We start from the raw sequence: 22,799 nt of genomic DNA on the forward strand, positions 1-22,799 counted from the left end.
TAATATGGGACCCCTCAAATTGTCGTACTGTATCACAAACTGATTGAAGTTAGACGCATGCGCCATCCGATGCCAAAACAGTGGTCTGGTAGCTAGAAGTTGGTTCACGGGACTGAAGGCCACGAGTTCGGTCCACGGTGAGCTTATGAGTACCTACTGATGTTTTAAGCTACTACTTACTATTCGTCGCAAGGTTTTTGCATGATCAAATAAGAGCGATTTCACTTAAAGTTATTTTCCCTGTTTCTCTGACCTAGTGAAACAGTTGAGCTTAAAAAATATTTCTGATCAATCAAGCCTATTGGTTCTAATGTCTTCATTCACTGAGTAAATATTAACCATCTATGATCTGCAGGTATACTAAATGATTACTTCTGAAAATATGGTGAACGGCTGGAAAGATATATCCATGTAATTTATATTCGTCATTATAATACTTCATCTAGTCACCTGGCTAGTCGTGATTTAAATAGGTCACTTGTAATTGGTCTAACCTTTTCATTATTTAGTAAAACATCGGATTTGGAAAGTAGGTTTCATTTTCTAGTCTAAAAAATTGTGAAGCCTTAATATAATGCATCAAGCTAATTGCTTTTAAACACTTAACATTACATTCTTTGTACCACATGATCTAGCGAAACTAATAATCTAAATATAATTTTAATCCTTGTTGGAGTCGATGAACTGATCTAGTTCACAAATATTATATATAGCATGATCATTCATTGTCATAGTTTGTTAATCATACCCAATTTCATCTGTATTGATAAGTCTTATCTTCTTACCAACTGCTCAAGGACTTCATTTTAAAAATAATTTCCAACAAATATTACACAAACGTTCATCGGTGTAGTTTTTAAAGTACTGACGTCAACTTCAAACCCATTAGAAGTTTAAGGTACTTAGTTTAAAAGTCTTAGTTGTAGTCCTATAAAAAGCGAACAATGCACATTGTTGAATAGTCCCAAACTACATAGAAATCTGTCCTCAATATTCTTTTACTTTCAGTGTCTTTTTCGTATGACATCAGTCTATGATAAAAATCCTTTTCAAATGAACTGAGAACTGATAGACTATATAGTTGAATTACTAAATAATGCGGTCGAAATTTTCACTAGACTTCACGTTGTAGGAACGCGAAGAATGGAGGAAAAATGGGGGAGGATATTTTCAGAAAATGTAATTGTTTTGGTAGTCACATGGTCATATTTATCCAACCAAACAATTATCAGAACTATTGAAAACGATAAAATGGACATTTAATAATAAAACTGGAATTCAGAACTTATTGCAATACGAAGAAAACCCTTTTCATGTTCATTTGCATGTGTATATACACAAGAGCATGTGATCAAGGTTGTCATGATGCCAATCAGCTGACAAAATGAAACACCATCTATCACAGTCAGAAAAATTCCTCAACACGTTCATAACCAATTTACCCTAAGACAAGATATGTAGGCAACTAGACTGATATGTAAAATGAAAGCTTATTACTAAACCAAATGATTTAGTGGAGGCAAATGATGTGACTTGGGTAGAAAAAAAGGAATGTACGTCAGTCGTATCGTTTAACCTAACAGATTCATCACAAGAATGGTTGAATAAATTTGATCAGCGTTTTCGTAAACTTATTCTGTTATATCCTTAACTTAGTGTCATTATGTTTTGCATTACACTGTTGGTGACGTTAACTTTAAAATGATAGATATATCATGACAGAATCTAGATCATCTTGAATGGGACTTATGATTGATTTGTATATTTTTATTTCAATATCGTGGTACAGAAGTATATCCCAACGTATTTACTGTATGATTCTCAGACTTTACTAAGATATTCTGTAATTTTGTGTTCAAATACATTTGGTTATCCCTACTTGTGTTCTCGTTCACTACAATTGAATCTACCAAGTGTACATTTTAATTCTTTGGAATTAGTATATAATAATGATTAACATACAACAAGTAACGCCAATGTACAATCATAGTTATTATCATATTTCTGTATAAATAATTCCCATCGACATAAGTTTATTCAAGACTGAACGAAGTAACTATTATTAACATTTACTGTATTACTTACTGCATCACATCGATTTCCATGGCAAAAAGATGAATCAATAGAAAATTTTAATTATCAACAAGTAGATTGGATCGGTAGAAGTTAGACATTAACACCGTTGGATACCGTTCAGTGGTCTAGAGGTTAAGTGTTCATGCCCGAGGCTGATAGGTTCTGGGTTCGATTCCCGAGGTCGGGGTCATGGATGCGCACTGCTGAGGAGTCCTACACTAAGACGAAACGGCCGTCCTATGCTTACGGGCTATATATATATATATATATATATATATATATATATACAAGTACTACTGTAATGAACGAGAACATAAGTGGGGACAATGAATACATTTCAACACCTACCTATAGAATCTCTTGGTAAAATCTGAGAACCATACAATAGATAGATAAATAGATAGATAGGTTAAATGTATAACCATATTTCTTTATAATTTAACTGCAGTAATGTGGATTAGTACATTATTTCTTTTTTGACTATTGTACTGATATCAATAATAATGAATGAAACAATAGGAAAACATGTGACATTGTATTAAAAGAAAAAAATGAAAAAACAAACATGTGCTTTCACCACTAATCATAATCAGTTATTTACATAATCATTGTTAATGTGTAGAACTGAAAACATACGATCCAAGGAAAAACATATATAGATATATATATCACACATTTATAATCAATGATATTCATTTGAAGTAATGGTTATATTAATGGGAAGAAAATAGTACTATCTATAAATATGTACAGTCATATATGTCAATCTCGTTAGTTCGGTTGTAGATGTTTGTGGTTATAGTTGTTTTGAAGTTCTGTACTATGACTAAACAACTATCCTTTATTTTTTTATGTTATATCCCGAAGAGAATTATGAGTGATAACTTCTGGGGACTATTTATGGACCAATATGATACGTATATTTCTTATTGTATAATTGTTAAGTAACTTAAGTATTCATACTAATGTTCCTTTTATTATGAGCTTTATTTTGATCCATAAACTATTACTGTACGATTTACAATTCCTGAGCTATCCCCAGTCTATTAATTACTGTCCCCCCTATTCACAGTCACATTTGGCTAAATCTTGTACAAATGTTATTTTCTATTTTATGGTACGATGTGGTCAGTTCGTTTGGTAATATAAACCCAGTATGTTTGAGAATAATGATTCATATTGCAAAGGCTGTCATTGGTGTTCTGGACTTAACTGGCTGAGCTAGACAGAAAGCAGGGCTGATAAGTACTCAAGACTGCTAAATACGGTTTTCGTGTATCATTGCTCTGATCGATAATTCACTGCTCTCTGATTGGCGGGGATCATCACGTCATATATTAAACAGAGCACGCACTTAGGCACTCGATATATAGCATTTCACCTTTGATCTTCATTGTTTGTCTAAGATCATTCTATGATACAAACTATGAAATAAATCTAGAATTTTATCATACAGTAGCTGTTTCGATTTTAAATTATTATTAACCGAAGATTATAGCTGATTTGATGATTTATTATACATAAAAGATTAGAATAGAAAAGCTTATATCTCACTCAAATCATTCATTATTGACTTTATGTAACAATGTTGTAGTCTAGTCTGATAATTCAGTTTTTTTATGATAATATCCATTGCAAATATCATTGGAAGTAGAGATTAACTTACCTTGATTTAATGTTGTCTAGTTCCCTTATATTATTATTTAGAATGATAAAATATGCTTATTTTTTGTATGTACTCTGAGTATTTTATATTGGTGGCGTTAAGCGTTCTGTTTCCAAACAAAATATTCCAATATTATCTAACATTCGCAGGTGATTGATCAGTGAGAAGTGACCAATGTGTCATGTATGCCAGATTCTTTACAGTACTGATTGAATTCTATCAATCAAGTTGTAATGTGTTCACTAGTTTAACTGACTCAAAATCTCGTTCACTGTGTTTAGATATAAGTTGATTGAAGGTATTCGATTGATCATTAGTTTGTGATCAATTAATTGCAATACATCTCGGTCACACATGAAATCAAGCTAGGTTACATGGGATCAAATCCTTCAGAGACTGTCAACTCCCTTAAGATTACAAATATACCTTGCTGACGAGTGGCAAGCAACACGAAACCTAGGTCTATAGTTTCTTATCGACTACCCTCAACTAAATTACAACTACTCAATAAGGTTAACTGAATGATAGTGGAGACTGAGTATGAAATCTGTACACAGCTGACGCATTGGAAATTCATCAATTAAACCCTAGTATATATATATATATATATATATATATATATATATGAAAAAATGAGAAGACAACTAGATAAATTTAAAGGTAAGAGGATAAAAAGGTAGTATAGAAAGCAACGTGAAACACATTATATTGGAGTTTACTATTATCTTTATCTCCCTTTACTTTCTAATTTGTCTAGCTGACCTTTCGGTTTTTCATATATATAGTGTTTTCGAAGTAATAGGTCTGAGCAGATTGTTCGAAATGTATTGCGCAAATTATATAACATTTCAAAGGCTGATTTTATATCAACCCTACGACTCGTTTCAAGGAGACATTTTGCAATGAATGGAGATGTATGACTATTCACCACGCTTATTTAATCATTGGAACACATTTTTTGAAGCTACTTAGGCATGTACTCAGTCACTTTTATTTAAAAATCACGATTGCTCCTCTTTATATATCTGTCTGTACTTACATGCAAACCGATAGATATTATGGGATGTAACACACTTGTTTACATGATATTTGGTGAAAAATAGACCTTGATTTTTCAATAATGATAAGTTGGGTTGTGTAAAAATTTTTACTGATCGCTAATTTAAGTGTTTATTCCAAAATAAGACCATTTGACTAACCTCAGAACGATAGTGCGATATAGACACTTTTTCAGTACCAAAAGCATTGTATATATCCTCATTTTCCAGCATACCCATCGGCTTAAATAAATATTCTTTATCAACGTTACTATTAAGAGCATTACTTATCCTTCAAGAATATTTTTTTAGTGCAAATTCGATTGGTTCTATAATATTCATTTGTACTAAATAATTCAGTAGGATTTTTCATCCTTTTGACTATCTTATTAATCCAGTGTAATTTGTGTTCATTATGACAATTTTTCACTTATAACCAATATAAATGAATGAAATGATTGAAATGGTTTGTTATTTGTTAGAGGGACACTAAAATTTAAATGCGCAACACAATAAAAATGAGATTCCGAAGAGTTAGAGAGAGGTAGATAAGTATAATCAAATAGGACGAAAATGGATAGGAACAAATGAATACGAATAAAAAATAATAATGGTGAAAAAAGCATTTTAGTTAGGAAAAATACAATCAGAACTAATCCTTTCAGTCAACTGGTTTCTGTTTTGGGCCATGTCCCTAGACCCAAGCTTTTGCAGCCCGACTAACATTATGAAGTCTTCAAAGACAGTCCAGATTATCATGGACCTCTCTGGCCTTCACTATACGTGGATTGATCTCATCACTTGTATCAGCACTAACACTTACACAGCTACCCAGACACACGACCTTCTTGACCACTTCTATCTGCTCACTGCCAACAGTAAGTACAGCTCAAGAGTCATGTCAGTCTTGCAAGAGTATTTTGCACTTAAAAGGTGGAAAGCGTATCTCATATCTACGGATTTTAATTCCCAACCGATTGTCTGGGTTGCATGGCTTGAGCATCATCGCAAAGAAAGTTTATATCATCCTCATACTCAGGGTAGAAAAGTCTTTCTCCAGGTAACAGATCCAAACCGTCATTACCTACGTCCATCAGAGCTGTTTACAGGACACCAACGATGGCTAAGTTGAGGAGGAATGGTGAGATTGAGCAACGTTGTCTAACCTCACTGCTAGGTTAATAATCTTTTCTGGTCTTTATCAATAAATCTTCTCTACAAGATCGCCTCTTACAGTAGACACGGTTAAAAAGTAAATGAGCTGTGCTATTTTAGTATCGAAAGGTATTTGGGAATTATTACCGTAGTTTCGAGCCATATCAATTACTAATCGAACTCTTTTCATAAAATGACAATAATCATATGTTATGCGAAATAATGAATGATCACTATACGAACTTATAACTTCATATAACTTTTAGTGGCCCTTAATGTGACTCCAAGTTGATTGTGTAAATGATTATTACTGAAATGATTGCCTTCGAGATATATATGTCGCCAATCGTCGTATATAATTATCGACTTGAATCGCGTTAGTGAATAACGGAATTCAATAAGTCAAATGCGAGAATGGATTTCGAATACATATATTTTGTACACTCATTGATCTGGATAGGAAATCAGAGGAATGAAGCGAATAGAAGAGAGCAAAATGAAATGACGTGCGGTGGAGAAGACGTGTGAACCAACACGATTTAATCAAGCGTTAGTCGATATTTATAGCCGAACAAAAATAAGTTACAGACATGTGATGAATAGGATAAGAAGTGCACATACATACGCTCATATAAAAACAGTCAAGGTTGATAAGTGAATAATTAACAGGGTCAAAACGTGACTCAAAAAGAATGAATAGATTGGCCTGTCCGGAAGGTAGAATAAGCTGTGGGCTTAAAATAGCACTACAAACTGAATAACTTCAAAGTAAACTCTTATTAATGTATCGCCTTCTTGTAAAATTCTACTAAGCTCAAGGATTTGACTTCGAGTCACAGAGTGTAAGAGGTATTGATACTACCCAGTTGTTGAAGCCAGAGTAGGTGGAAAGAAGTTCGGATCTGTGAATTTTGGCTGAAAGTTGAACGCCTTAACCTTTGGGCTACCGTTCTATTGCCCTCTTGTATGACTGTCCAATTAGAAACTTGGAATATCCAACCAATGATTACGATTATCGTGCGAACATGAATTTCGTAGCTTAAACCTACGATGATGGTTCTGGTCATAATTTATTGGTTTCATGGACTGGTGACATGACACTTTTTGGTAGGTTGGATACGTAATGTATCTCAGCCACCTTAATCGATGAGGATTCACCTCCAGAAGTTGATCTCCTACCTTTACTTAGTGTACCTCACATCTAACCTCATCATTACTTACTTAGTTGTCCCACCATACCGAAACAATGGTACAAAGAAATCAAACTGTAAATCTCTACTTTGAAATGCTATGTTCTTCTAGCCATAAAGTGAAACATAGTGGTGGTTTACCAAGTAGTATACTTAAATATCTTCGGTTATAAATTACAAGAAATGAACATTTGATTTCTTAATTTACCTTTTAGAAGAAAAAAACACTGAACATTAAATATTGACAGAGTTAGTAAAAAAATTAATGACATAATTAATGAAACTAACCAAATTTATCTTGATTAATTAAATCAGAAAATTTACAAAATAAAAACAAAACAATAAAAATGACCTATTAGGGAGAGAGATAAAAATAAAATTAATACAAATACAAGATTAATTATGTAAGTATAGATGGATCATCAAGGTACAAAGTGATTCAATACTAAAACAGTTCATTAAGCAACTTAGACCAATGTATATATGTGCCTGGTCCTACGTTGTAGCTGATTGAAACAAATCTATACTCAACCATAACCCATATATTTACTAGTGTTTGAACCTAACATTAATTAAATAAGTACCCATGTATTAAAATACACACACAGTGAAGAGAAACACAAGACATATTTATTAAACATAACGAATAATAATTACCAATAATATATACCATGTAAAAGTATCAAAGGAAATAAAAAATAAAAATAAAGAATATTACCTTTCTTAATAGAATTTGGGTCAAATTAATGTATGGTTGATTAAGTATACGTAATTAATGAAAAATAATGATCAAGTTTCTTGATAGTTAAAAACCAAAAGGAGATTATTCACATATTTTTTTTGGAAATAACTGTATATGCTAACTGTGTAGAATGCAAGTGGACATTTATATAATAGTTTAACAACAGTCTCCATAAAGTTTTGGTTCATTACTATCAAATTGTATTGATCTACTTGCTAAAGAAGCAGCTAATGCAGCATTATGACCTTGTTTAACACCATCCCAAATACCACCTGCGCATAACTAAAAAGGTGAGCAAAAATAAACAAGAAAAAATGTGTAAATGAAACATATTCAATTGTCAGTTACTCTTAATTGGTAGACAATTTGTTATATTTACACTATTTATGATGAATGAGTTATAGATTTTTAAGAAGCAAAGAGTTAGTGGAAAGTTGTCCAGTTTAGCGGAGATCATAGTCATATGTATACTAGATCTTAGAAGTTGTAGATAAACTTACAACAAATGATATATTCTACTTTAAATACCATTCGTTTCAAGATATATGTACCATCAAGGAGTTTGCTAGATGAATAATGTTTTTTCAATTATACTAACCAATCATAAAAAGAACTACTTTCAGGATATTTTTGATATAAGATAGAGTGCACATGTACGTCCATGTTCCCATTTTATTTTGTTAGGACTGCACGCGAGCGAAACTTGAGTCTATGAAGTCATTGACTATTATTCTGAAGCATGTAAGGGAGATGTAGAGTTAGTTCATGATTAAGACCCTCAAGATAACCATAACACATAGTTAAAAGCCTTTGGTGGAATAACTTAAAATCGGTGGCAGCGGTGTAGTTCTATTTAGTTTAGAAATCTTAAGCTTAGTATCTCCTGTATCTTCAAAGAGAACAGATTCCTAAAATGTATTGAGCACCTTGTGATCAGGATGTTTATTATGACAATAGTTGGATTATCTTGTCCGATTACTGGCTCACTTGCCCATATTTCTCACAGGACCAATGACTTTGAAGTGTGGACCAAGATCAATACTTGGTACCTATTATTCTAGAGACCAGCTTTCATCGCCTCAACCGATAACCAAACAGAATACGAACGCAGCACTCAGAGTGTAACTATCCCTACCATTCTGGGATTCGACTAGACAATTTCATCTCCGTGCTAATGAAGTGTTAGCGGGACATAGATTGGATTAAGGTACGTTCTGTGCAGGATTGTCTTGGTGCACGTTGATTGGCTAGTTCTTATTCAATCAGCGCTATTCGATACTTGGAGAACACTCTAGAATCTTCTCATGCAAAAACCGTAAATATACTAACATTTTTCTTATTAAGATTCTTACTCCCATCTACCCTTGTTTTTCGGAATATAATTTCCTTCCTGTCCAACCGTGTTCTGGTTTGGGGACTTGTCGAGTGAATTGGTGTCCAAGAATAGCAATAGGAATAGCTGGGCCGTAATAAGAGGAATCATAACGTGAGGTATAGCAACTTGAACCGATGTAAATATGTACCAGGTTCTACAATGTGACTGACTGAATTTAAGTTATTTTCTGCACCTAGCTTTTGTCACTAAATTTAATATTAATTTATCTTTTGTGTGATTTAACCTATCGATATCTTCTTGCACTGAGGTGTGACTGATACACACTTTTCCCATGTTCTACGCTGTCTGTGAGTGAATACTCGATTGATACATTAAATCCTATTTCTAACTGGATCTTTTTTAAGTTGATTTAAAGGAGTCATGTTAAAGAACAGAGATCATGGACATTGACCTAAAACAGTCAAAAGATTTGCTTCTTAACTTAACAATACGATATTAGTAATAAAAGAATCATTTTTAATGTTTCGAAGCAGTACACGTACAATCAGTTAAAAGCCAGATTAAAACCAGCAGTGGAAATAATATCGCTTTATGCTTGTGACTGATAGGTAGCTTCAATAGAGTTAGGTCATTTTAGATAACTTGAAGCATAGAAATTCCAGAAATACAATATAGTATCTTACAAGATATGTGAGGTATTCATAACGAGACATGAAAGTGAAAAGTTCCCCAGTTAGATTTATGTTAGTATATGCCCAAATTTGATGCTAATCACACAAATGCATGTATTCTTTACTTTTCCACATTAACTTTTTCCAGTGAGATTCCTTCAGGATATGAGATTATTTTCAGCATTTGTATACTCCGGGTAGATCAGACATAATAGGATGAGAAAAGAATTTATCAACATACAGGGGCCAAAAACAAACAAATGAAAAATATCTTAAACTTATTTAAAACGTACTAACCTCATTGTAACTTCCTTTAATAACATTGGAGTAAATGCCCTCAGCTAGCAGTTCGAAAGTTTTCTCAATATTTTGGTTAGTAAGTGAAGATGTCTCAATATAGATATAATCACCAAGTCGCTGTGCAAGAGCCTCTGCTTCAATTTTGGTAACCTATCGAAATTATGCACACATTAATAAGCAATAATAAAATTGAGAACGAAACTATGTCACTTTGAGATTTTACACTGTTACCAAGTAAATGGGAAGGGAAAATAAAAAAACGACAATATCCTGCTGACTGAGGGAAAAGATATAAGCGGATATGGAACAAACAGAAAGATGGTATCATGGTTGGAATTTAGATGAACGATTGCACCGCCCTTGGTATGACAAACCCTGTAGAATTCAGCCAAGCGACTTACAAATCACACGTTTCGAGACAACACTTAATGGCTGGAAAACAATGTAATGTAGGAAGCCTACTCGATTGACTATAATTCATTATCTGGCCTTGATAATGCTCATTACGTAGGAAAGAGAAATGCCTCACACATATATAGACCCGATCTATCAATACCATGATAAACAGTGGTGGTACATCAAAGTGAACCACTGAGCAATGTACTCCACTTTTGAGAGAAATTTCAATAACTACTGTCACAAGTGGTCCAAGTTTCCATGTGGTCACTGAACAAGACGTTTAGATAACTGTAAACTACTATCAATGAAATAGGTGTTATTCACGTTTACAGTTATCTGTGATTCTCGCTTAGGTTTAATTAGCCAGTTAGGCACAAGCGACAGAGAATCTGGCACATTAGATATAACCTGAGCAATAAGTTCGAAGAATAAAATGTATGGAATGATTTTTAAACTTTAGATCCAAGTAAAGATAAGGAGCGAACCTATCTACCTGATTCCAAGCGATTTTGAGCCATATCACCTAACGTGGCATTTATGCTTAATAACTTTTCTGTCTGTACGATGATCCTTTATGCTAAATGAACTTAGCGTTTTTTTGGTAAAACCCGAAAATCCCTTGCATATTCTGCTACTATGAACAAATTTTCGAAATGATGATCTTAATAGCTGAACTTTTACGTTTTAGTCAAATTATACATGTAAACCGTTTGAATTTAGAAACTACCACGAAACGTTTGAAGCAAAAGGTATAACATCGATAAACTTTTGCGATTTACACTGAATACTTGCGGACTGGTTGATCAGTGATTGATGAAATGAATATTCAAACCCAGCAGTCAAGTGTATCCCAACTTCACCATAATCATCGTAGTTTCTCAACTGTCGTATAGATGAGATTTAAAAACACCTAATATTGTCTCTGAAAATAGTGCCTGCTAATATTAGCATACTCACACTGAACTAGCTTCGCTATAATTAGGTTTCAGGGTATTTTGCGGTGGAATTCTTATAAATCATATTTATTTAACAAATGGTAAAAAATGCAAACGACTTATATGTGATCTAATTTTTGGGTTGCGAAACGGCGTTATGAAAAGATAGTGAAAACGCCTTTACTATATTGCTACCAGACGCTTTTAATGGAATCAGATAATGGAAAAAGGTGTAGTTCGCAAAATGAGATATTTAGAGACTGGGTGTTTCTTATGTTACCATGTTCTTTAATGGTTTTATATCATGTTCTAAGAATCAAAACACCATCAGTATCAAAAATGGTCATAGTAAGACACCAGCAAACTTGATGGAAGATGAAATTTACAGCAGTAGCTCACTTGTCTTTCATCACGACGATCAGCCTTATGACCAACTATTATGAACACAGGAGCAGAGCATTTAATTGAAGCACGAGCTTCTTCATACCATTCAGCAACATGGTCAAATGTCTCCCTGTCAGTAAGATCAAACACAACAACAACACCAACACAATTGCGATAATAAGACGAAGTTATTGTTCTGAAAGTATAAATTGATATTGCCGTTACAACATACCTAAACTTCTCTTGACCTGCAGTATCCCATAGTTGCAGCTTAACGAAGACCTCCTCTTGAATTCGGACAGTTCGTGAGAAAAAATCAACTCCAATAGTTGGATCTGAAACAGGAGTGAAATTTCCTTCTACGAAACTTTTCATTAACGAGGATTTCCCAACCATACTATCACCAATTATGATAACACGAAATTGATAGTCGAAATAAGGTAGCATCTTTTGCTGACCAACCAAACATTAAGAACCAGATCTCATGTTATTTTTGAGAAGTTCAACCCTAGTAAGATGTGCAAGAATAGCTTTGTGTTGTAAGTAGGCAGATTGTTAGGAATCTCTAGAGAATATTACGTATAAAGCTTACGAAGTCGAAAATGATAATTTTTGTGATATTTCGGCTTTGAATGATTCTAAAAGATTATATTCATTTAGGTTTCACATAAACTACAATTTCGGAAAGGGTTAAGACGAAGTCCAACGTAACGCATTTATTCATGAATTGCGGATTTCCCAATGCTCAATACATTTGGGCCTTCGAGAAGAAGTAATATCGCCACTGCTTTATTTCGACTTTTGAAATCTTCATAAACATTAGTGCGAACCATAGCGGTAAAAAATCAATAACCTCGGACTACTATACTCATAAGTCAAAGTCATGTACTGATGGACGAATACAGAACTTTTCTGTTGTAGAGGTTAATAAACCTTCAAAATAAATGGTTTTTCAGTTCTCCGATATTGATGCTGATCTCCTTAGTTTTACTGGACACAACCTAGCTTAAGCTCTCTGTCGCGCATCCTCACCAGATCGCAAGTGGGTACGTCGTGCTATTCATCCCTCACAACTGCTAGCCAGTCAAAACCAAACGCTTCTAGACGTATCGACAGCTTTCCAAATAGATATTCGAACCACTTCATTTCTGGCTTCTGATTTGACTGGGTTAGTTTTGTTCGATTATGAATGTGTTAAGTGTATAGTCGTTGTCAAAATCTTAACTGTTTTATTGTTCAGCGTTCTTTCTCATTTGTCTCATGCGTTTTGTTACGGTTGTTAGCGTTTAAGTTGACCTTAGTATGTCTTTTCACACGACGTTTGTTTCAACAAAGTAGTTATATGCAAGATGGAATAAATTCCATCTGGTTTTGCATGATGAAATGTTTGTATTTGGAATGTACTGTGGATTTCTGTTTGTGTATGATATTAAGGAGTTAATTCACCTTGAAAACAGTGATGAGTTAAATCAGTTAACCAATGAATCAAACGCGACGTAAAATGTAAACCAATGTACACTGAAATAAAATCGTGATGATAAGTCCGAGAGTTGTAGATGTAGTATTAGTTTCAGTGACAACAAAACGCTGGGAATCAGAAATGCGGTTCAAGAAGATATAATTTGCCGTCACGTCATAGACTAGTGCTATTTCTGGGTTTGGCCTCCCTTAGCGTTCAACCAGCTAACTCCTCCGTCAGAAATCATAGCTCGTCGAAATAGGTGGCGATTCTGCATATGTAACACATGTCCCAACCACATCAGTTGGTGAACATCGCTGACTCTACAAATGCTTCACTGTCTTAGTTTAGTACCATATTGCAAACTCAGGCACCATTTTCTTGTTGGACCCCAAAATATATGAGCGACAATTCGAAGACACCCATCATAAAATAATGATGCAGCTTGGATCCGTTGGTGCTACAAGCTTCTGCTATTTCAGAATCACCTTAAGCGACAATAGACATTTCCCATTGGCTAATCCTAAATTAACACCAACTAGTTGTTTATAATGGTTTCTGGATATCGTCATAAAGCATTGTCATGACTTGAAAATCACTTAATATGATTGATAACATTGATGAGACTATTAATAATATCGGTCAACAAATTGACTTGTAATCGTCATCAAATAGGGTTGTTTTCTCGTTACCTTCACCCATTACAGATTATTCCAGTATATTTCTCTATCAGTCACTCATTCAGTAAATATCTTAAATCCTTGTCAGCCTAATTGGTGGTTTAGAAATACCACCATGCATGCAAATCATCAGTATATGCAGGCGAGTAAAAATCCTGCAAACTGAAAACACTATCAAATTTACTCACTCACTGTTTACCGTCTCGTAAAGATTTATTTAGCCTGAAGCATCGTGCAACATCACATAATCTATGTCTGTGGCACATAAGTTTTATCAATTCCAACAATTCTTGATCACTATATTTCAGGTCGTAAGATCCATTTGAAGGTTTTACGTGTGAAAATCCCTCCGTTCATACATTTGCAGCCTGTTCTTATTGGTTTCATTAGTTGTAAATTTTGTTGGCCTTTTTGATGCCAATTGAGATAGTAATATTTTATTTTAGTTTTCTAATTTTTCTCTTGCCTTCATTGAGTTTTTATGTTTCTTCCGGAACTGCATTTACGTTGTTTTAGTTGATACTTGGTCTTAACAGCAGCCATATTGATTGTTCCCCCTTTCATTGTGTTGCTTGGGCTGACCGCGATTGGGTATTTTGGTTGTGAACTGAAGCAATTTTCCAGGATTGGAAACATTTTTTGTTTTAGAGCGACAAACTACCATCTTTTCACGGATTTTTACTTGATCTATCCTGAAAGGATAGAACAACACTTGCTTTTTGGTGCGCTCGATCAATTATTGAGGGAACAATTATTGATTGAGTAACAGCGATAATATCTGTTTAGAACCGTTATTTTCTTAACTGCCTTGTTGTTGATTTCAGCTGGGCAATAGCTCATGTCTTAAGCACCCACATAGTTTTTTTCCAGCCAAACCTTAGTTTGGATCTTATTCAGATAAGTCGTTTTCTACCTTATTCTAAACTCGATACTTGCAACTAACTTATATGCACTATCAGCTGGTAAATATGAATATAAATAATTGGTTTATTGTTCACCTAAACATTTAGTCCAGAGCATGTTTCTCATGGATCCACTCATATTTAACAAATCACAGTTAGCCATCTGCCAGGAATTCACATTAATGTCATCACTTTCATGTATTAGATGAATTTTTGATAATCATTCATATGTATTAGTAGTTTTATTGAATCCTATGACGGTCAGACAATAATGAGTTCGTGAGAAATCTCACAACTAAATAAACCGTATTGAACTTAACAACGTAACTGGAACACTAGTTGGAATTCCTCCTCCCCACTGTACTACTTTTGTTTCTTCAGTTATCCTATCAATGCAGATGCGATTGTGAATCAACTCATACGGACAGCATATCAATATGAACGTTAATTGATTTTCTAAATCAAACCGAGGATTATATCAATATCAACATTTTCACAATGTTGTTTACTTTTCTATTTCTTAGCAGAAATACTTATGCTGCCATAAATTAAGCTATAAACTAACGGTGATCGCTGTGAATTTTAACACGGTTTTTTAAAACATCTCATTAAATCATTTTCAATCATTAAATCATTTTCAATCATTATAATCACACCTTGTTTAACTCCAAAATAATCTTCAAATATATTTCATTTTGCGCGTGTTAAGAATTAAACCGAACATTTTGAAATTATAGCATGTATTCCTTGACCATTCGCTTCCGTCTTCTTGATTTGTCATTCAACTTATCAACGCCCGGGGAGTAGTTAGTATTTTTTTTACTAACTTCCGGCGGGTGACAACCATACTCAGTTTGGCACCGAACAAACTTCTTGTTGATTTCGGTGGGAGAGTAGTGTAGTGGTTTTGATCTTAACCACACAGTCATCATAGCTGAACATGAAATAACTGGGAAAATGCATATTCAACAATAACACGGAGAGAAGGTCACCAATGGAGAAGGCGGGAAAAATCAATTGGATTCAATCGGATGGCATGACTCAACCTCACAGACGTGGTCAATCCGTATAACCTGTCCTTATTCACTTTAAATATATTAATCCCTCTTTCGCCTAGATGTGTTCCTCAGAAGTACTAAGCATCATATTGCTAATTGTTACGATACGATAAGTCAGTGTAGACAATAATATGACTTCCACATAACATCTTATGGATTAGATAGTTACATCATGACAAATCTAAAATTTAAGGACTAGGTCTATTATTAAGGTAGTACGAATAACGAACTTCGACCAAAATTCTACAATCTTTCCTATGTGTTGGCAGGCGGATGTATTGACCATGCCACAACTAATGCGATTGGCCAAAGCCAATCAAACTTTCTGAATCCTTAGCGTGATTTCGCCCATCGATCATCAATGTAGATGATCCGTCTCGAATGATTGGGATCCTGCACTAGTAAGATGAGGACGGCGTTGCAAACCAGCTAACATCGATGTCATACCTCACGATCAGTACGTAACACAGATTATTCCTTCTTCGTACGGTGTTATAGCTGTTTTGATGACCGCACAACATGAATGACGTTATTACAGGAATGTTTTGGGAACAGAGCGCGACAGCCACATGGGCAAATCCATGGCATGTAACTGCTTGATGCGCTCTGGTTGCCCTTGCTTTGGTGACGATCGATAAACTGCTTGATATTCAGTGACTCTGTAGTGGCCTAGTTACGTTACTCAATCATCTCGATGACCGTTATTGCATAAATCCCAACGGTTTTTGAGTTGAGAAGCGAATAAGAAGCGGGGCTACAGTTTATTAGCCCATGGAACAGATAACATAGTTACAAGCATATCGAGAGGATTCGAGGAAAAGGGGCTAACGTGTGTAAGTGAGCGAATACAGAGGTGAATTTATGGTCAGATGGATCTAAAGAGCAGGTAGGCAAAGCACAGGCTATTAATAGGATTCGAGCACATATTACATGGGTAAGAGAATGATTCATCCAGCAATATTTAGGCGATGAACATTTAAGCTAGAGAGAGATATGTGTGTGGGTTGTCACATGTTACCAAGCATACACGTTCATACAGACACGACGGTGATCATAATAGTATCAAGAAATAGACAATTTGTTACTGTCAGAATAACAGTGTCTGTCGAACAAGTTAATGAAAGGGCTTGAAAAAAGTAATTAATCAAAGGAGTGTTATTATAACGTGACTGACGGATGGTTTATCAGGAACTGTGACATTTCACTGACACTATACTTCAGATTTCAGAACAGCAGGACTAAAGAGACTCACATGATTAGCAAAGCCGTCGCCACACCTATAGATCACTAACGTAGATGATCGATATCGAATAATTGGGGGGCTACTCCAGTTAAACAGGAATGGTGTGACTAACAACTAACGTCGAAATCACACATATCAGTAAGCATCTAACATGGATTACCCCTTCGATATGTCAAGGTACTATGGCTGCTCTAACACCAAGAACGTTACTACGGAAATGTAATAGTAGGGATGAGTACGAGCGAACGTTAGACCACCACAGCATGGGCCAGTCCATGGCGTATGATTAACTGATATATTTTAGCTACCCTTGACCTTGAATGTGATCGATTAACTGTTTAATATTTAGTGACCAAATTGCCAGGTAATTTGGCTAGGACTCAGTGACGTCTCGCTGACCCTACACGCTCAATTAGTTCGCACCCTATCATTGATTCAGTCACTGATGCATGCCAATTCCTAGACAGCAATTGACATTTAAAAGAGGGAACAGCCTCTCTAATACGCCTGCATTTTTGCTTAGTGTGATTATAAGACTGTAAATATTGTTGGTTTTTCTCTACTAGATATCACGTCACCGCTGTTAGTTACTGTGTGTTATAGAAAAACAGCATCCAAGCAGCGTGTTTTACGGCCACGGCTTATGAAAGATGCAAGAAGATAACTTCAAGTGGTTTAACTGGAATCTCTCGTTAAAACTATGACTTGAAATGCATCAATCACCTAATAAGGGAAAGAAAAATGATGAAAAACATTTGGTTCCGTATACATGCTGTACATCGAAAAACCAGTAATCAATATAAGCGAATGAAAGTTCGGATCCGTCTGTTTTTTTATTTTCATGAAATCAGTTATTCATGTACAGCAGGTAAATATTAGCTTGAACAGTTAAGCGCAATATATAACTGTTACGCTATAGTATGCGTCTTAGGCCATCGCTTGCTTTTCGTGCCAGTTTACTGGCCAACACAGGAAGACGTAATGAATCTAGTAGTCTTGATTGTCATCAAAAGTTTCTTCCACTCGAAATTCGGGGACTGAATGATCCTAAGTCTAAAGACAACAAACAAATGCTTTTCAAAGAAGTTGGTTTATTGTTTATTTTGCATAATAATAATAACAACTCAGAAACCAGTCATTTTGCACGAAAAATTCCGCGATTTTATCGATTGGACAAATGTTTGGCCAGCTGCTGCTACATTCCATCATTCTCTTGTTCCCTTTAGAGTTCGTCAAGGACATTGTAAAGTTAGTGTACATAAAAGTTAACTGTAAAGCTGACAGAATTTGTCAGAAAACGAAGGGTTGCCTCCTGAAAAGTACGCAAATACTGAACTAATGAAAATTCCCAACTTTTTACATCTCACTCCCTCGCACATTAAAAAGCATTGTGATGCGTTAAAAAGTATGTGTATGAAGTATTCATTTTTGTAAAAGAATTTTGCACTTTATGGCCTTCTGGCTTAAGTTCAAATGAGACAATTGAAAAATATTACCCTGTTGTGATAGTTAACCGCTCCTACGTATTTGCATCCTCAAATATACGTGACCCTCGTTCCCGTGTTGTAACACTTCAGGTAAGCCTACTAACAGTCTGAATCTATTTCCATAATCGTTGATTTCAACTGATATATCATGTGTTAATAGAAGTTGAGGTCCATATATGTAGTATTATTCTGAAGTATACAGTTTCAGTAGGACTCAGTTTTCTTTGACCTGAAAGACCATGTCCAAACACAAGTTTGTATGTGTTATCCAAAGACTAGTAACATTGCACGATGACTGAAACTGAAGCGAAAGGACTGCGTTTCTATTAGGTCTACTAAATAACTGACCATGGAAACCACAAAAATAAGAGGGTTTTTCCTCCCAAACATTATAAACCTTAATCACTTTATAGGTATCAGTGCCAAGGTTGGACTTGATAGTTTCAAATAAATTGAGTGTTAGGTAGAAAGTTGTTTTTTGTTATGTCACAATGAGTGGAAAACTTACTTTTCGGACGTTTCGTGACTTCATGCCAGCCACTTTTGAATAAATAAATAACCAAAGTGCTATTTCAACTTGTGTTAATTTATTTCGGTTATTTATCTACTCTGACGAAGTAGCCTAATCACTTCGTCTTATAGGACTTACCGATAATTTCACTCGAAACTAATAATTGTAAGTCACTGCACGTTCCTTTTTTCCAATTGTCTTGACGAAACTCATCGGAACTGTTTCAGCAGTGGGTCCCTAGTTTTCATCATGGCTTTTATTTCAGTGGACTTGATATACAATGTCGTATCATTTGCGTAACTGGTCAAGGACATTTTGTTTACACAAACACTGATGTGATTATTGTGTGTGGTCCATGTGTTTCTAGCCGGAGTTCAATAAAATGTTCCAGGACAAAGAAGCATCCAGTCTGAGTTTTCTCCAGAAGCTAGCAGTAACATCATACCTCTATTATCCAGGTTCTAAGTTGGTTATGAGTTAAGCCTTTCCAGTTAACATACTTTTTCGAGTCAAATAGTAACTCATTTTAGTTTACCTGATGCATTATTTTCGACTTTACGCATTTGTTTGTATTCTTAAAGAACGTCTTTGTTTGAAGCAAAAAACATCGTTCTTTTCAAACTCGCTTATGTTTACTTATTGATGCTCTTATCCCGTTCAATTCATCGTATTATATAGTTACTTAAGTAATTTGTCGATTAACGTTGTTTGGAGCCCGACCGTTGCTGCTACCTTGACGTGGTGGTCGGGCTTGCCTATCGTGATGATCCAATCGAGCTATGCTGGCTGGAACAATCGTTCCTCAAGGTCTTACCATGCCAGACAGGTCGGTTGAAGAGCGGTGAGACTAAAAGCAGCAATCCCAAGGTCCGAAGGCGAAGTCGTACTGCTGACTATACAGAGGTGTGAAAGCAGTAAGGTGTTTCCTTCAGACAACCAGCATGACAGCGATGCTGCCTTCCCACAAGGAGGGGTGGGGTTAGAAAAGGTCGACCCTAAAAATGCACACCTCGCCTTATCCCACGGATTTCCGTCTCCGGCGGTAAGGACTTTTGAAGAACGGAGCTAACACGTCAAAAATCCCCCACAAAAAGGCCGTGCGTGACCGGCCTCAAGCAGATGTCCCTTGGGCACTGCGGTCACGCTCCCAGGTCGTTAAGACCAACACTAATCCAACTTCTTTTTCAGGTCCCTCAAGAAATACCCTTCCACGGTGTGGGCAGCCGGGAAGTGATACTAGCCCTCATACCCTTAACTGCACACAAGACCAAGTTGGTCGCTTTCAAATCCTTCCTACACCTAATAACTCTGTTATCTCCTCGACTAACCCTTCCCACGTCCTTTTATCGCGTCGCACCGCTAGGGCAAACGATTCGAGTACACAGAACGTTATTCCTGGTCTCTTGAAACCACGCTCTAAACTACATATAGGAACTTTTAATGTCCGAACATTGTGCCAAATAGGACAACAGGCTTCCTTAGCTAGAACTCTAGAATCTTACACCATCGATGTGTGCTGCGTCTCCGAAACGCGCATACAAGATCCGAGTAGTGTCATTCATTTGACCGCACCTAATCAAAATAAAGTTTCATCTCGATACACGCTCCGTGTATCTGGAAGCCCTGACGCTGCTTCCCGTGGCCTCGCTGGAGTAGGTATAGCATTAAGTCCTAGGGCAGAACTAGCTCTTTTAGACTGGATCCCAGTAGACAGTCGTCTATGCGCTGTTCGACTAAACGGATCAGTAAGGACTCGGAAAGATAGGGAAATTCGTCGTTGCCTCTTCGTCGTCTCTGCCTACTCTCCCACTGACTGCAGCTCAGACGATATAAAAGATGAGTTCTACAGGAAACTTTCTGACCTTCTCCGAGAAGCTAGGCGTTCTGATGTAGTAATAGTAGCAGGTGACTTTAATGCTCAAGTAGGTAAACTAAGTGAAAGGGAAGGACACCTGGGTGGATCTTATGGTGTCATGGCGAAAAGAACAGATAATGGCGACCGTCTGTTGCAGCTATGCTCAGATAACCGCCTATTTCTTGCAAATACTAACTTTAAGCATAAGGAAAAACATCTTTTGACCTGGCGACCCCCGAATTCGTCCCAACGTTGGACCCAATTAGATCACATCGCTATCAGCCACCGATGGAGGGGCTCGATAGAAGACTGTCGCTCATTCTGGGGCACATGCTTAGATTCAGATCATGCTCTAGTGCGAGCACGTATTTGTCTGCGTCTTACTGGACGTAGGAAAGACACTGCAGGGAAGCCTCTAAGGGTTCTACTTAATGGTAGGCAAGCTAAGAATATATTTCAGGAACAACTAGAAAAACAGTTAGGCAGCCATGTAAGTTGTGTCCACCCCGAGGCAGCGTGGAATGACATCCGAAAAGCTGTGGAATCAGCAGTGATATCCGCTAATAAGGTAAACCATAACGTTAGGGAGAAACAATGGATCTCGGCAGCATCTACCGCACTGATAGATGCTCGTAAACTCATCCCACCTGGCTCTGAGCATAACGAAGAGCGGAGTCAACTTAAGCGCAGGCTTATAAGAAGTCTACGTAATGATCGTGAACAGTGGTGGGTAGCGAAAGCAAGAGAGATGGAAAAGGCAGCGGCAATAGGTAACAGTAGGCAGCTATTCAGACTCGTTAAAGAAACCGGTATTAGGAACCCGAATATCAGTGAAACCATCTCAGATAAAGATGGGCATATAATTCATTCTCAATCCAGGAGGTTGGATCGATGGGCAGAACACTTTAGGGATCAGTTCAACTGGCCTTCAGCCACACTTCAATTACCCACGATCCCCAGTCGTCCTGAATGGCAAATTGATGTAAGTCCTCCAACCCTCTGTGAGGTTGAAAAAGCTATAGGAAATCTGAAGCGAGGGAGAGCAGCAGGCCCTGACAGGTTGACCCCTGAGATTTTTAAGGATGGTGGTCCAGTACTAGTAGTGAGATTGACTGAGGTCTTAGGTAGAATCTGGGAACTGGACGTAATTCCATCTGACTGGTCCCAATCACTGATTGTGCCAGTTTATAAGAAAGGACAAAAGTCCTCTTGTGACAATCACAGAGGGATCAGTTTGACTAATATAGTGTCTAAAATATTAGCTTCAATAATACTAGGTCGCCTAACCAAAGCTCGTGAAGAGCAGACTAGAGAAAACCAAGCTGGTTTTCGACCTGGACGTGGTTGCATAGACCAGATATTCACCCTACGTCAGGTCCTAGAACATAGACACAAATTCAGACGTCCCACAATAGTAGTATTTCTTGACCTTAAGGCGGCATTTGACTCTGTTGATCGTGAGGTTCTATGGCAATGTTTGTCACTGAAAGGAGTACCAAAGAAGTACATTAACCTCATAAAGGCTCTCTACTCGAGCACAACTGGTCGAGTTAGAGCCTATGGCGAACTGTCATCAGAACTGATTACCACAAGTGGCGTTCGTCAGGGCTGTCCACTCTCCCCATTCTTGTTTAACTTTGTCATTGACTTACTTTTAGAGATAGCACTTTCATCAGCTAAACCTCCAGGAGTTGAACTTTACCAGGAGACTCA

At 36.3% G+C, this 22,799-nt stretch overlaps 2 protein-coding genes across 2 annotated transcripts in view; one reads left to right on the forward strand and one right to left on the reverse strand.

Annotated features, from left to right (window-relative positions):
• Positions 1–7,317: 7,317 nt before the first annotated feature.
• On the reverse strand, positions 7,318–12,622 carry Smp_069900 (rab-related GTP-binding protein). Its single transcript, XM_018797656.1, has 5 exons — positions 12,568–12,622; positions 12,124–12,529; positions 11,907–12,087; positions 10,171–10,323; positions 7,318–8,148 (listed from the first exon to the last, which is right to left on the reverse strand). Exons 2-5 carry the CDS (start codon positions 12,336–12,338, stop codon positions 8,023–8,025), a joined length of 675 nt encoding a protein of 224 aa, XP_018652676.1. The 5' UTR covers positions 12,339–12,529; positions 12,568–12,622; the 3' UTR covers positions 7,318–8,022.
• A 5,531-nt stretch (positions 12,623–18,153) lies between these two features.
• The window catches only part of Smp_069910 (hypothetical protein), a gene marked incomplete at both ends in the record, with an annotated part of 11,456 nt that continues 6,810 nt past the window's right edge, over positions 18,154–22,799 (forward strand). The window contains 3 exons of the mRNA XM_018797657.1: positions 18,154–18,318; positions 18,518–18,638; positions 18,671–18,810. Of these exons, the coding sequence (XP_018652677.1) occupies positions 18,154–18,318; positions 18,518–18,638; positions 18,671–18,810 (426 nt within the window). The remainder of the gene's footprint in view (positions 18,319–18,517; positions 18,639–18,670; positions 18,811–22,799) is intronic.

This window comes from Schistosoma mansoni, chromosome 5, assembly GCF_000237925.1.
Source record: "Schistosoma mansoni strain Puerto Rico chromosome 5, complete genome".
NCBI lineage: Eukaryota > Metazoa > Platyhelminthes > Trematoda > Strigeidida > Schistosomatidae > Schistosoma > Schistosoma mansoni.